Source organism: Myotis brandtii, unplaced genomic scaffold (genome assembly GCF_000412655.1).
Source record: "Myotis brandtii unplaced genomic scaffold, ASM41265v1 scaffold74, whole genome shotgun sequence".
Taxonomy (NCBI): Eukaryota; Metazoa; Chordata; class Mammalia; order Chiroptera; family Vespertilionidae; genus Myotis; species Myotis brandtii.
This window is the reverse complement of record NW_005370944.1, coordinates 3966745-3982631: the sequence shown is the minus strand read 5'-3', so window position 1 is coordinate 3982631 and position 15887 is coordinate 3966745. Positions and strand designations below refer to the sequence as shown.

The following is a 15887-nucleotide window of genomic DNA, read 5'->3' as shown; positions in this document are numbered from 1 at the left end:
TGCTGAGTTCCAGACTTTAATTCTTGAGTCGGAAGCATAGTACTATTAAAATCATGGACATTGCTTTAGTTTCCCAGAAGAAATGGGGAAGCATTCTCTGTGTCTCCCCAACAGAGACAGAGACTGTGGTAGTTTGCTGTGGCCATCCTTACCCTTCACCATGTGCCTGAAGTAGAGTTAGCTTCACAAATCTCAAAGTCCTGTGAGATTTGCAGAATACTTGGGATTCTGGGAATGACTTGGGCTTTATCAGTCTCCTTGGTGCCAGATATGTCAGTAAGAGTATCTTTAGTTAGTAGTCAAAAGATAAAAATGAACTCTCCATATCATAGGACACTAAAAAAATCAGAATTATTTTATTTAAAAATATTTTCAAAGGCTAATCCCATAGTGGAACAACCCACGGATAGTTGAACCAAACTCTCAGGGAATTAGAGGAGCATCACCCAATGCAAGCAGGTCTGTATAAATACACATAGTTTATAAATGAGCACAACAGAAGGTATACTGGCCCAAGAGAACCAGGCTGGAATACAAAAGGGAGAAACAGAGAGGACCCTCCAGAGGGACAGGCACACCCAAACCACTGAAAGCCCTAGACCCTGCGAGGGCCTGCAAAGCCACCTACCCTGCAGCATGCCTCTTGCCCTTTCTGAGCCTGGGGCATGACTGGAGGCCATTCATCAGCATCTTGGCCCAGCCACCCATGACTTGGCATCTCTCATGGCCTCTGGTTCAACTTAGCAAGGCTCAGAGAATGGATCTATTCTCCTCACCCTTCAGCAAGGACCAAGGAGGTGAGGCTCTAGGGCAAGTAGGATTATTTTCCTGAAAATAGTATGAAAAGGAGTGATGAAGGGGCCTGGTTCCAAAAAAAAAAGGATGGGTACTCATCCAGTGTGGCATTGTGGGGAAAACAGAACAGTGAGTTTCACCTGAGATATGCAGGTTTGGTACAAGCAACCCACAAGGCCAGGCTCTAAATTTAATCCTACAACTTGGCATGGGGAGAAGATGAAGAGACCTTCAGTTTGAGCTTTGGAAGTTGTCACCTACCATCAGTCCCTCCAGTCCTCATGTGGGTTTGTCATAAACAGGACAGATGGTTCTGTAACAAATAATCTCCACTTGGACTTCTCCCCGGTTACCCTCTCAGGTGCCTGAAAAGGGGAAAACACCACTCACCCCATCACTAGTGACTTTCCCCGATGCTGCTGACCTCCTCACTAAGGCCCTTACAGAACCTTCAAAATCACTATCTTAGCAGAAGGGACTTCTGGGGAGAGCAGGCCAGAGTTCTGGGGCACAGCGAAGCTTTTTATACGAAAGACAACCTTGACAGAGAAGGAGGAATCTCTACAGCAAAGCCACTACTGTGTTTACCCTTTGCATCCTCTATCTCTACTGTCCCTAGAGGTATCAGACAGACCCCCTTGGCTTGGTCCCTGTACTGTACCAGGCACACTTTGGACATCTTCACTTCATTCATGGATAACAGACCCCATGGAGTGGCTACAGGTGATATGAATGATTTCTGCCCTATGGTGGCCCAACACCACCATGCCCAGCTACCCAGCCAAGCCTCCCAACAGGCTGCTATTGGCCACATCCAAGATCCAGGCAGTCAGGCAGAGAGAAAAAAGCAATACCGCAGATCAAAGCCACCACTTTTGTCATACCTACTTTCCACCTGGGCATATTGGAAATGTTTGCGTACACCAAGGGGAGATCTGGTACCAGTCTATGATCAAAGGCCCTACTACACCTGTCTCACCAGGAAGTGGCAACTGAGGATATGGAATGCTCTGTTCTCCTTCACAGCTCCGCCACTGTCCGCTGCTCCAGTCCTCTCCGCCTCTTCATGAGTGGCCAGAACAGTCTCAGCACAGAGCACAAATGTCCCTTTCTTGAAGGAATCCTGGCTACAAGCCCTTTCATAATTTGCCCCCACTTCCCTATAGTCTTCCCTAGGCCAGATGGGTCCCTGCAGAGAAGTCCTTTGCCCAAAGCAGGGACTCTCAGTATATGGGGAGAGAGAAGAGCCCACACTGGTGGTTTGGGTTCTAGCTCTGTCCCACCACTGGAGTGAGCCATGTGACAGTCAGAGAGCTGCATTCCAGGTATCAAAGCACGGCCTTTGTCCCTTGGGGTGGTCTGTGTGCCAGAACTGTTTCTAAGGAACAAAGTAAATTTTTTTCCCACGTAAGTGATTGTTGAATTTTCATGTACAGAATTCCTCAGCTGGTTCTAAAAACCTGGTTTTTTGTCTGAGTTCAAAAATTGTAGGAACTTTGTAAACAGGTACTTCAGATCACTCATTGGAGGAAGGAGAAGAGTTGGGGGAAGAGGAGGGATCTGGAATGTTTTCCTTCATAGTCAGTCCCAGCACAACAGCAGCAGCAGAAACCAAGGGGACCGTTGATGGAACCTTAGCACCCAAGGCATTCTTCATGGAGGAGTGGGGACAAAGGCCAAGTGGCTGTTACCTGCACATAGGAGAGATGCGTAGATCAAAGAAAGGGCTTAGAAGGTAGAGAGTAGGTCACTGAAGCCACCCCCTACCCCCATAAAGTGGGTCAGGTGGGAATCTGTGTACCCCACATACTCTGCCCAATCTTGCTTGGGGCCATCGAGCCAGCTTATCAAGGGTAGGGCCAATTCAGCCAAGGTAACAAGCAGCCTGGCTGTAGGTTTTGGTCCCAGTCCTTAGCCCTGAATCCCAGAGGCATTGGAAAGAGAAAGGGCATCACCTGTGCCCAGGGACTGGGCCATCCCAATTCAGGGAGCATAACTGCTGTTCCAGCCGGGAAATGCGGAATGCCAGATAGGATGAGGACATGACCAAGAAGCAGATCCTGGAGAAAAAGGGGGCAAGAGTTTTTCTCATCTAGAAAAAGGGCACTTTTAGAGGCTCACCAAAAGTAGGAGTGGAACTAAGCTCCTCTTGCAATTGGAAGAATTAAAGAACCCTTTGCCCTGCAGCCATGCTCAAGCCTGGGCATCTTTCATCCCAAAGGCCACATGGGGGTCCTGAGACTCATCTCCACGAAGGTGTCCTCAAAGCCCAGCAGGGGTTCTGGGTTCTTCAGCTGACCCCACTTCCCTCTGACCAGCCACCTTGGTCCTGCACCTCCTCTGGGAGACTAAGATTAGCCCTAAGGTGGTAGCCCCAGGCAGCAGAGCCAGAGGATGCTGGTGAGGCAAGATGAGAGGAACCAGGGGCAGGCTGTTCTGAAGCTCCCACCATGCTTACTATCTGCTGGTCCTCAGGCGGAGTTACAGAAACTGCCCTAATGGTGGGCAGCAAGAAGGCCATGGCTTTCCTAGTCCACCTGATGGCCCTCCCCAATTCTGCCAGCCTTCTCCAATCCTATGCAACTTTTCCTTTTTTCAACAGTTTCATATCCTGCCCCTCCCCATTGCACAGCCTTAATCCTAAATTATAAGATTGTAAAAATAAAACTGGAGATAATTTCACCACAGTAGGGCCTGCCTGCCATGTGACCTCCAGACACTAACCAGGAGCTTGCAGTTGACTCAGAATCTTCCCCTTGCTCTGGACAGTGGCCTCCTCACACACCAAGACCCCTGCTCCAAACACCCATATACCCCCCTCCCCTAAACAATCACCTACAGCACGAAGAAGACCTTGAGGAGCTGGTAATTCCAGAGCCTCAGCTCTTCACTGCTCCTGGGCTCCTCCTCCAGCGTCTCCTCCTCACAGACAGCATTTTCTGCAATAAGAGAGCAGTTAGTCATCTTCCTGGGACAGCAGGACCCCAGCTCAGCATGGGGCATGCCAACCTCTTGCTGTTCTCTGAAGCTGCTCGGGCTCTTGGCTTTCCCTTACGGATTTGGAGAAAGAAACAGCTCTCAGAAGCCCCGTTGGCAGTGATGACCCCTTTTCACAGAAGTGGGAGGAGAAGCCTGGTCTTTGCATGCTGTTACCGTGGGACAAGGCCCCTGAACTTACCAGACCCTGGAGGTTTCCTGGAGGAGAAGAAGCTGTCTGGGGAGTCCATGGATGCTGGAGGGATACAAGGGATGCTGTCTGGGAGGGACAGGGACCTGGAGGCAGGGCATATTTTTCTCCACTTCATCTCAGGGGTGAGGACTTCCTGCAGAAAAAGCAGGTGAAGCTGTCTCACCACAGCCCTTGGGATCTTATTTGCCCTAAGGTGCCCCCACCACTTTATCAAAGCTTTCTCTATATATTACCAACATAGATGCCTAGCAAGGCATGGCAGCAGGTACACGGGAAGGGGAAAACCATTGCCATAGCAATCACGTGTCTCTCCTATCTGCTTCCTTGCTGTAACCAGCTACTCTTCCAGGGAACAATGTCTTTGAAGACTGCTAGTGTAGATCCAAGACATGAGATCCAAGATGTAAGCCCACTGAAGTATATGGTCAGATCAGCTGAGTCTGAGAAAGCCCAGCACAACCTATCTTAGATGGGATAAGTCATGACTTCTAATCTGGGCTCTACGCCTAAGCATGTCACCGATCTTGGCAGTGGGCACTTAAGGTCCCCATCAACAAAAATGGGAACATCACCTTCTATCTCCCTGCATGGTATTGTGCATGCTGCATGCTTGGCTGACTGCTACAGTTACTGAAGAAGGCTTCAAACACTCTGGGGCCATTTTCACCCCCATCCCTACTCTAGAAACTCAGCTCTAGTTACCCCAAACCCCAGCTACCAAATGAAAATGCTGGGACCTCAGCAAATCTAAAATGAGTCTGTCTGGGTTCTACATTAATAGCCTTTGAAGTTCTTCCCCCAGGGACATCTCTATCCCCTTAAAGGAACCTCCTGACTTTGCTGAAAGGAAGAGGACGGGTCACTGGCTCCGTGCCGGTACAGTGTGGGATTCAACCGGGACAGTGTTCTGGGGGCTAGACATCTGTTCTGCTCATAAAGTCAGCACACCTGCCAGGACCTGGTGGCTCTGCATGGTTGGAGTGTGGCAGGTCTAGGAGAACCCTGACAGCATGACTGCTGGCTCTTGAGCCTGGTTCCTTAGTTCTACATTGTGGGCCCTGCCTAGGAGGCCCTGAAGGCTTAGAACCACAGGCAATCTCAAGCCAGCAGCTTTTGCTCCCAGCCTCAGCTCTCACCAGAGACTCGCACTCAGGTTCTTCTGAAAATTCTCTTACACTCAAACTCTTCTTGCTGGAAGGCTGAGGAGGAAAGGGAACAGAAGTTACTTGTCCTTCTGGAACGGCGAAGATCAGGCATGGGGAAGCATTACCTCCATTTTGGATCAGATGGAGCCTAGCTCCCATAGTTTGCAGGGGTGCCCTATCTAATGCTGGAGCAGAGGGTCAAGTCCAAGGCAATCTACTCTTCCCTGCTGTTGCCCCTCCCCCTTTCTTACCATTGACCAGAGAGAGCTATAGGCATCCTGGGGAGCAGCCCCATGCTCCTGACTGTCTGTCTATACACAGAAGAAGCACAAGTGAGGGCATCTACACGGGGACATACAAAGGTCACTGGCCTCAAAGAGACATGTTCACAAATACAGACACACAGTCCAAGGACCGCCTCTGATACACTGAGCCCGAGCCTGTTACTCCCCTCTCTCTGCCCCGTTCCCTGTGCTGAAGAAATGGGCTAACCTCCCCAACAGCCTTGTCCCAAAACGTCAGTCCAGGCCTGAGCAGCCTCCCTGGCCTGACTCCTGCCCCTGAGCTCCATACCTGCAGGTGAGTGCAGACCCTCCTCAGCATGTCATATACACTGTCCCGGGAGAGCAGTGACACAAAAACATACTGGGACATGGAAAGAAAACAAAGGGGTGGGGTGAGTAAAGACTTGAGAGTGTGCTGAGTCAGGCTGTGGGCTCCTGGGGTTGCGATGGGGAAACTGACAAGAGAGTGTGGCTCAGAGACTCACTGACCTTCTGGCTAGTGTTGGTGGTGATGGCCAGGCCATTGGGAAGGAGCCGTGCCATCTTGTGTTTTTTGACCATTTGCACAGACACTACAGGAATGACCACCTAAGGGAGGAGAGGCATGCTTCTTTCAGGACTCATTCCCAAGGACATGGTCCCTTTGCTTCCAGAACAGGGCCCCAGCCCCAGCTTGCAGTGAGCCAAGCACGGGCACCATGGAGAAGCCTGGCCCCATGTGGGAGAGTGTGTGAACCTCCCCCTTCCCATGCGCGTTCCCCTTCCCGTTACCCACACCGTGCCCAGCCTTGGCAGCACATGTCACCCCAGGCTTTCACCCTCTTACCCAGGAGGCCAAGGATGGCTGTTCTGTTGAATCCCATACTCTAATAATGGAGTTCCCTGAGCTATGTCCTGACCACACCAATGGCTCCCCCTAAGTACGACATCCCTCTCTGATTCTGAAGGCATTTCAGAGGCAGAATAATTTGGCTGTGAACTGTTCAGACCAGGGGTGGGCAAACTTTTTGACTCGAGGGCCACAATGGGTTCTTAAACTGGACCGGAGGGCCGGAACAAAAGCATGGATGGAGTGTTTGTGTGAACTAATATAAATTCAAAGTAAACATCATTACATAAAAGGGTACGGCCTTTTTTTTTTTAGTTTTATTCATTTCAAACGGGCCGGATCCGGCCCGCGGGCCGTAGTTTGCCCACAGCTGGTTCAGACCAACTCAGGCCGATGTAGAGTCTATATTTGGGGCCTCTGTTTTGGAAGGGGTTGCATTGACACCAGGTGAGACGCCTCATAGCTGTTCATCCAACCAGTGAGGGGCCTCACCAGCATGCAGGAGGACAGGTGTGACTCAAGGCATGCCCGCAGGGCAGGGGCCTCTCTCTTTCCTGGGCTGGGCAGGGATCTCACTGGACTATGGCAGCTCTTACCACTCATTACTACCTTGATATCCTTGCCAAAGAGGCTGGCATGGAAGCAGAGCCAGTTGGGGGAGATATAGAGCCGACCCTGGAGAAGGAGGTCCCTCTGGAGGGCACAGGAGCACACTGGGAAGTCACAGGAGAGAAGACTACCATGAGCAAGGTCTGTTGGGAAGCCCCAGGGCCTGGGTCCTCACAGTGAAGAGTCTAGAGTCCAGCCTCAGGAACTGTCTTCCTTAGAATGCGACTTCCCAAATAACCCATCCTCCAGTACCCCAAGAGTCCTAACTTCCCCCACTCCACCCCAGCAGACTGCTAGATGTTTCCTCTTTCTCCATCCATGTCTCAAATGGTCCAGACAGGTTTCTGCCCTGGTCCCACTTAAGCCTGGATTCTCACTCCCTCAGGCAGAATGCCCTGCCCTGCCCTTTCCTGCCTACAGAGAGGACCCTGACTGTGCCTGACAGGAAAGAAGTGCCTGACTGATAAGAACAGAACAGAAATAAGATTTGGAAGCCCTTTAGTTTCCTCAAGAAAACTTTCATAAATTCAACTCTATATCCCAAACCAGTTCAGTCTTCTCACACTTTTGAAGAAAAAAGAACCAACCACATCCAAAGGGCAGCCGGTTCCCATTTCTAAATTGTGAGGACAGTACCTGGGCCTCAGGCACTACAGGCACCTGCCCAGGCATACCAGGGACACAGCTCACCTTTGAGAACCACCTCTTCCAAGGGGATGTCCTTGAACAGCTTGTGGTATTGCTGGTTGTATTTACTTAGTAGTGTCTGCAAACACAGGGGCTTGGGCTGAGAAGTCCTGGGAGATCACAACACCAAAGGGGCCCTGCTCCAGCCACCAGGAAATACTGCCACAGGGCCCCCTGGGGACTGAACATAAAGTCACTGGTAAATAGCCAGTGGGTGTAGAAGGCTGAGTTCCAAGCACAGCTTGTCTCCTGGTAATTCTGGGTCCTAATAGGCAGCCTGTGACTGGAGGGGAATGCACCACTCCCACCCAGGAGGGACACCACTCAGGTTTCCTGGTGGCCAAGGAGCCAGCAGTCACTGAATTCAGGCAGCCCAGGGCCCCTTTCTTGCTGGGCAGCAAGTAGTCAGCCTCCACACACTTACCCCTTCTCGACTGTATTTCTTTATCTCTTCACCCTTCAAGCCTTCTGGCCAGTGCAGACTGCAAAGGAGACATTCCATTCCAGGGACAAGGCACCCTTGAGTCCTACCCATGGATCCTCAGTGCCAATTCTGCCCTGGCTTCAAGCCAGAAGCTTGGGGCAGAGATTGGAGAGGAGTCCTCTAGAGGCCACAGCAGTGATAAACACAGCAAGCAAATAGCTCGACCCTGGGGAAGGACACTCCTGGATGCACAAAGGGGTCGCACAAAGGGGTCTCAGTGGCCCCTCCTCCCAGACAGCTGTGAGCAGTGTCCTCCTCCCTCCAAGGAGATTTGCTCAGCCTGAGCTTAGATCTCTCAGAGATGCTTAGGAGCCATCCACCCCTGGGTGTCAAAAACCCTTTCCTATTTCTCTGGCCAAGAGGTAAGCAGAGAAGCAGACCCAAGAATCAATGAGCAGTAGGCACGGGGATGAGGATCAGTTTGGGGAGTGGGTGATATGGAGGTGTCAGACTCACAGCTCCGGGGCCTGCCCATGGGCCATGATCCCCGGCAGAACGGCCTCCTAGCAGCCTCCTCCTGGTGGCCTGGAGCTCTGCGGTGAGGAGTTCCGCAGACTCACCTGACCTGAAGGAGGCTACCAGGCTGAGAGAAATGGGGTGGTGCTGAAATGCAAACCTTTGTCCTAGCCAAATTGGCCTGAGGACAGGTGGGCAGGGGAGGAGGCTGGTAACCTGAGCTGCCTAGACTCTGCTAGGTCCCAGTGCACTGGGTCAGGCCTGGGAGTGGGAGGAAGAGGCCTTAGGCAGCCTGTGCTAGACCTAACATCTTATCTCAGCCTTACAGTCCCATTTCTAACAGGTCACCTCCTGAGGACTTCCCACCCCCAATCCACATGCTTGTCTGCCTTGGGGAAGGGGGCTCACCTGGAGTCCGGGGTTGTCTGAACTCTGACTAGTTTCTCTGTGCAGAACAGGGGGCTCTTCAGAGAAGTCATCTTCCTATGCATCTGTTGGTTGCTAGGAAGAAACAGGCCCACATCAGGAAGGGAGTTTTCATGGGGACACCTTTCTCTACTAGCTCCACCATACCCAGGGCAGCCTGCCCGCCACCCAAGACTGGCCCTGCTATTTAGGGTGAGGTTGAAGACATTGCAGTCCGGAGACAGCAGCTCAGGCAGGGGGTCTGCGCAGCTGACTAGGTGGGAGTCTTACTAGTTGTCTTCTCTAGAAGCCTGAAGGTCAGCTTATTACTGGGCCGGAAGAAAATCAATCTACGTCATCCGAGCACCAGGCAGTTAGGCCTCTGGCCCCAACCTTAAGAAGGCACACTGGGAGGATGGAGTCTGAGATTTATTCAAAGCTGAAAGCAAGTTTCTGAGGGACCCAAGCATCATTATCCTAAACCAGGGGTGGGAAACATATAAGGCCCTCAAAATAATTTGGTCTGGCCCCGCCAAGGCATTAGGGGTGAGTTAATTAAATGTTTGACCAAATATAGCAGGCTAATTTTTAAGTTGATAATTTTGTATGGCCCTCGAATGATGTTATAAATATCCAAATGGCCCTTGGCAGAAAAAAAGGTTCCCCAACCCTGCTCTAAACCTCTGGGTTCATAGAAAGGACGCCAAACACAGGAGGCCTTATCAAAGCTGAGGAGCTGATGCAGCGGATGGTGTGAGAGTGGACTCCAGTCAACCCTCAGGTTAAGTGTGAGCTGGGAAGGGAGGGGCTGCCTCAGACCAGTAAGCCACCATTGGTTTTCTTTGAACAATCTGGGTAGCTCAGCCTGAAAGCCAAACCATCTCCAGAGAGGCCTGACTGGCATGGCTCAGTGGTTGAGTGGCATGGTTTGATTCCCGGTCCGGAGTTGCAGCTCAATCCCTAGTGTGAGGCATGCAGGAGGCAGCTGATCAATGACTCTCTCATCATTGATACTTCCATATCTCTCTCCCTCTCCCACTCTCTCTTAAATGCCCAGAGAGAAGGCCCTGGAAGGAGGAGACACCCTCTTCCTGGGCAGAGAAGGCTAGTCCTTCAGTGGCCTTTGAGTTCATGCCTCCACTAAGTGGCTCCAAACAATAAGGTTCCCTGCTTTCTGCCCCTCCAGGGAAGACAGGCTTGAAATCAATAACAGCTGAGCAGTCAAACTAGCCCCCAGACGGGTGGGCCCAGGGCCTGATGGGAAGAGAGCGTGGCCAAGAAGCAGAGCCAAGGCAAGGCATGCAGTGGTGGGAATAGCTAACAAAGTCCTGTGCTATAGTCTCTCAGCAGACAAGGACCTAGAACCTGCACTTCCCAGCACTCAGTTGCTCTCAGCTCTGTGACACAGGCAAGTCAAAGTTCTCTCCCTCAAGGACAGAGTTACAGCCCAGTGTTGTCCTGTACACCAAAAGGGTGTGGGTTGGATCCCCAGTTGGGGTGCGTGTGGGAGGCAAAACCATCGATATTTCTCTCTCTCTCCCTCTCCCTTCCTCTCTCTCTAAAATAAATAAGAACATATCATTGGGTGAGGATTTAAAACAACAACAACAGAGTTACAGACTCAGCAGAGATCTGCCAGGACCCTCAGAGATTATTTGCTAGTAGTCTGACCCCTTCCACCATGCCATTGTACAGATTAGGAAATGGAGACCTTGCAGGGGACAGGCTGCATCCAATGTCACAACCATCTGACCTGATGACCTTACCTACAAAATCAGCCCAGTCCCAGCTGTAACCTGGTGACCCTCCCTCAGTCTTATGGAGAGTTTTCATATAGACATCAACATGTATTTCCTGAATCTTGCAAAGTGACAGATTGTACTAGTGACTTGACCCTTTGACTCCCAAAGTTAATTTTGGAATTTATTTGGTTCCATCATTTTACATTTCATGGAGGTTTTTTCCTTCCTTGGTTTTTTATTAATGCTCATTAGAGAGAGTATATAAATATAAAATATAGAAATATGATCACCAAAATCACCCATAAGAAAAATATTCTCCCAAATCACTCCAAAATACATTTATACATAAATACATAATTTATGTGAGTGGGATTATATATCATATAATTTGTACACCCTATTTTTTGTTGTTATTGGTAATCCTCACCTGAGGACATTTTTCCATTGATTTTCAGCCAGAGTGGAAGAGAGAGGGAGAGACACAGAGAGAGAACCATCGATGTGGGAGGGACACATCAACCGGTTGCCTCCTGCACACACCCTGACCAGGGTCAGGGATCTAGCCTGCAACCAAGATACATGCCCTTGACCAGAATCGAACCCAGGACCCTTCAGTCTGCAGGATGATGCTCTATCCACTGAGTCAAATTGGCTAGGGCTGTACACCCTATTTTTGATGCTTAACATGATTTCATGAGAAATTCCCCATGTCACTGTCCATTCCTAAGATAGATTCTCAGAAGTGAAATTAATGGATTGAGAATGAACATTTATCAGGCTCTTTAGACCCACTTCCAAAATGCTTTCCAGATGCTATACCAATTGACATGGCCTCAGCACTATATTAGGGTGCCATGTCCTTATATCCAAGCCCTACATTGGATATTATCTTTTTCTCATTTTTTGCAAATTTGATAGATGAGAATATATTGTTTCATTTCCATTTCTACCTACTGGTAGGTTGAACATTTTACTCCCAAATACTTATTAACCATTGAATGTGAATTGTCTATAAGGATCTTCATGTTTTTCTTATTGATTTGTATAAATTCTTTTTTTTTTCCAATCCTCACTTGAGGATATGTTTTTTGATTTTAGAGAAAGGAAGGGAAAGAGAGAGGAAGGGGGATGAGAGAGAAAGAGAGACATCGATGTGAGAGAGAAATAACGATATAAAATATAGAAATATATAAAGAAGGAACCCAAGGATTGGTTGTCTCTCGTATGCACCCAACCAGGGACCTAACCCACAACCTAGGTATGTGCCCTGACCAGGAATCGAACCCATGACCCTTTGGTGTATGGGACGATGCTCCAACTAACTGAACCACACCAGCCAAGGCGATTTATATAAATTCTTTATTGAGAATATTAACCCTTGGTTTATCAGTTTTGCAAAACATGTCATTTGCCTTTTAGTTTTGTCTGGTATTATTGCTATAATTATGTTTAATTTTTGTGTGGTAGATTCCATCTATCTCTTTCTAAATTTGTTTTAATTAATTGATTTTAGAGGAAGGGAGAGAAACATTGATTTGTTGTTCCACTTATTTATGTATTCATTGGTTGATTATTGTATGTGCCCTGACTGGGATTGAACCCACAACCTTGGGGTATCAGGACAACGCTCTAACCAACTAAGTTTCCCTGCCAGGGCCTCCATGTATCTCTTTCATCTCTGTTCCTTACTTGGTTTGAGTGCTTTGATAGGAGAGCCTTGAAGACAAACCACTGAGCCCTTAGAGAGCGTGAGCTCTGCAGCCCATGAGCCCTCTGGGCCTCCAGGGACGAGAAGGGCAAGCTCCACTCGAAGGAACAACCCTCCAGCCTGGAGACCAGGGGATAAAGAAGGAGCCCAAGGAGAAGGAGAGGGAGCTTGGCCCATGGTTTCAGAGGCAAAAAAAAAAAACAAAAAACCTGTCACTCAAGCACTAAAGAGTGTGATTTGAGTTGTCAGGGCTGCAGGAGCTCAAAGGACACTTAGATCCCTGTTGAGTGACGGAGTTACAGAAGGGCTCCTAGAGAAAAGGAAGCTGGACCTTACAGGTGGGGTAAGACTGTCGCCTTGCATATGGATTCCATAATCTAACTATGCATGGATGATGATGCCTTTGCATGGGTTCCAAACCACTCACCTTAGGTTTAAATGTGACTGTCTTGGGGAGGGGAGGCTTCCCTCGGTCCTCCCCAGCCTTGGAAGGAGCCCTGCTGGGGCACCCGCAGCACCCTGATTACACCTGTCCTGTTACTGGTGTGCGTCACTGTCCATCTCCAGGGGCTTCAGGACCTCAGGGACTCTGCCTCCAAAACACTGAACTGCCTAAGCCTGAACACCAGCGTGCAGCAGACACTCATGCCATGTTTGAGGAATGGCTGGGAGAAGACAGTGTAGGCAAAGTAAAGAGCAGGGGCTGGAGGACTAAGGCCATGAGAATAACAAAAGAAGGCTGTGCACATTCCCACTGCACCTCCGTGAAGAAAATCAGAGTAATAAATAGTGTCACTTTGGAAGACACGACTTCCAAATATCTTTAAACTAAAAGCAACCCCTTTACTTGTTATCCGTAGAATGGTTACAAGACATTTCTTCTTGTTCATTCATGAGCCAGCCCTCCTGGCTGTCCTGATAAGGCTGTTGATAAAGAGACTCTGATATGGCTGAAATGTACTGCTTTCAAAATTATCTTTTTTTTTTAAATATATTTTATTGGTTTTGTTTGTTTGTTTGTTTTTTACAGAGCGGAAGGGAAAAGGATAGAGAGTTAGAAACATCAATGAGAGAGAAACATCGATCAGCTGCCTCCTGCACACCCCCTACTGGGATGTGCCTGCACCAAGGTACATGCCCTTGACTGGAATCAAACCTGGGACCCTTCAGTCCGCAGGCCGATGTTCTATCTACTAAGCCAAACCGGTCAGGGCTCAAAAAATATCTTTAACTCAAACTTTCTACTAAGTAGTCTTCACTCCTACAGTGTTTGTTTTTTTGTTTGTTTAGATAAGTGAAAATAAAGAAAGCAGAGTAAGGCCAGATGAGATTTGGGGCTGAGTGGTCACCTAGCATTCACCGGCAGAACCAGGCAGGTTGGGTTGAGATGGGGGTAGAGGGGGGAAGCAAAGAGGCTTCAAGAGCAGGGAGGTGGGGGTGGGGAACTACCTTGGTCCCCTCACCCTGCGGCAGCCCCTGTCCATTCCCCCATAGATTTCCTCAAGCAAGTTTCTCTTACTCTGTGGACTATGAATTACACCTTCATCCCCATCTCATCTCCATGTGCAAACTGTTGAGTTAATAATATCAGAAATTTTCCAAGGAGGTAAAGGAACTGTACTTGGAAAATTTTAAGATAACTAAAAAAATTGAATAAGATACAAATAAATGAAAGCATATACTGTGTTCATGGACAGGAAGAATTAACATCATGAAAATGTCCATACTACCCAAAGTAATCTATAGATTCAACCCAATTCCCATCAAAATACTAAAGGCATATTTCCTAGAACTAGAACAAGTAATCCAAAACTTTATATGGAACCACAAAAGACCAAATAGCCTCAACAATCTTGATAAAGAAGAACAGGTATTATGCTACCTGATATCAAGGCTACAGTAATCAAAACAGCATGGTATTGACATAAAAACAGATAAACTTTGTAATACTTTAAGCAATAAAACAAAATTTAAACAAACAAACAAACAAAAAAACAGATATATAGATCAGTGGAACAGAACTGGGAGCCCAGAAATAAACCCACACTTACATGGTCAATTAATATTTGACAAAGGAGGCAAAAACAATGGGGTAAAGACAGTCTGTAAAGACAATCTATTCAATAAATGGTATTGGGAAAGTTGGACAGATACATGCAAAAAAAAAAAAAAAGAAACAAAGAAAGAAAGAAACTAGACCACCTTCTTACACCATATACAAGAAACAGCTTTAAAATGGATTAAAGAGTTGCCTTAACCGGTTTGGCTCAGTGGATAGAGCATCGGCCTGTGGACTGAAAGGTCCCGGGTTCGATTCCGATCAAGGGCATGTACCTTGGTTGCAGGCACATCCCCAGTATGTGTAGGAGGCAGCTGATCGATGTTTCTCTCTCATTTTTTTAACTAACTAACTAAATAAATAAATAAATAAATAAAATAAAAAGATAAAAATATGTGTAAAACACAAAAGCATTTCCTTTAAAAAATATGGATTAAAGACTTGAATGTTAGGCTCAAAACCATAAAATTCCTAGAAGAAAACATAGACAGTAAAATCTCTGACATTTCTCTTAGCAATTTTTTTTTTCTGATTTTATCTCCTGTGGCAAGGGACACAAAAGAAAAAATAAACAAATGGGACTACATCAAACTAAAAAGATTTTGCACAGCAAAGGAAACCATCAACAAAACAAAAAGACAACCTACCGAATGGGAGAAGATATTCACCAATGATATCCTATATAATAAAAGGCTAATATGCAAATTGTCCCCTTTCCTGGGATTTCAACCAGGGGGCGGGGACCCTGATCAGGGTGGGGCCGGCCTGCCAACTGCCCTTGGCCCCTCCCCCCACCGGCCCAGCCCAATTGCCCCATTCAGGGTGGGCCAGTTGGACCCCACCTGTGCATGAATTCGTGCATCGGGCCTCTAGTATCTTATAAGGTATTAATACACAATTTTTTTACAACTCATACTACTCAAAGCAAACAATCCAATTAAAAAATGGGCAGAGGCAATAATCACAAAAGAAATACAAATTAAAACCACAATGAGATATTACCTCATACCTGTCAGAGTGACTACCATCAATAAATCAACAAACAACAAGTATTGGCGAGGATATGGAGAAAAGGGAACCCTCATGCACTGTTGGTGGGAATGCAGATTGGTGTAGCCACTATAGAAAACAGTTTTGAGGGTCCTCAAAAAATTAAAAGTGGAACTGCCTTTGACCTAGCAATTCCACTTTTGGGAATATGTCCAAAGAAACCCCAAACACTAATTCACCCCTATTTTCATAGCAGCAATTATTTATAATAGCCAAGATTGGAAGTCACCCAAGTGCCCATCAATAGACAATTGGACAAGGAAGAGGTAGTATATCTACACTAATAAAAGAGAAACATGGTAATTAGCATATGACCGCTACCCTTCCCATTGGCTAATCAGCATATCCTTATGCAAATTAACTGTCAGCCAAGATGGCGGCCGGCAGCCAGGCAGCTGGAAGCGAACATGAGGCTTGCTTGCTCCAGTGACTGCAGACTCCAAC

The 15887-nt window shown here is 47.8% G+C and overlaps 1 protein-coding gene across 3 annotated transcripts in view; it reads right to left on the bottom strand.

Moving 5' to 3' along the window:
* Positions 1–336: 336 nt before the first annotated feature.
* The window catches only part of GRAMD2 (GRAM domain containing 2), a 46908-nt gene continuing 31357 nt past the window's right edge, over positions 337–15887 (bottom strand). The window contains exons 1-12 of one of the 3 annotated variants that reach the window (XM_014530408.1): positions 8888–8914; positions 8480–8606; positions 7964–8021; positions 7543–7618; positions 6853–6956; positions 5904–6002; positions 5704–5775; positions 5122–5184; positions 3974–4118; positions 3635–3734; positions 2751–2855; positions 337–2486 (exon numbers count right to left, since the gene is read on the bottom strand). In XM_014530408.1, the coding sequence (XP_014385894.1) occupies positions 2483–2486; positions 2751–2855; positions 3635–3734; positions 3974–4118; positions 5122–5184; positions 5704–5775; positions 5904–6002; positions 6853–6956; positions 7543–7618; positions 7964–8021; positions 8480–8505 (852 nt within the window). In that variant the 5' untranslated portion in view covers positions 8506–8606; positions 8888–8914 and the 3' untranslated portion in view covers positions 337–2482. Of the gene's footprint in view, positions 2487–2746; positions 2856–3634; positions 3735–3973; positions 4119–5121; positions 5185–5703; positions 5776–5903; positions 6003–6852; positions 6957–7542; positions 7619–7963; positions 8022–8479; positions 8607–8887; positions 8981–15887 lie in introns of those variants that run through there. The other 2 variants (XM_014530406.1, XM_014530407.1) reach the window with 2 other exon arrangements.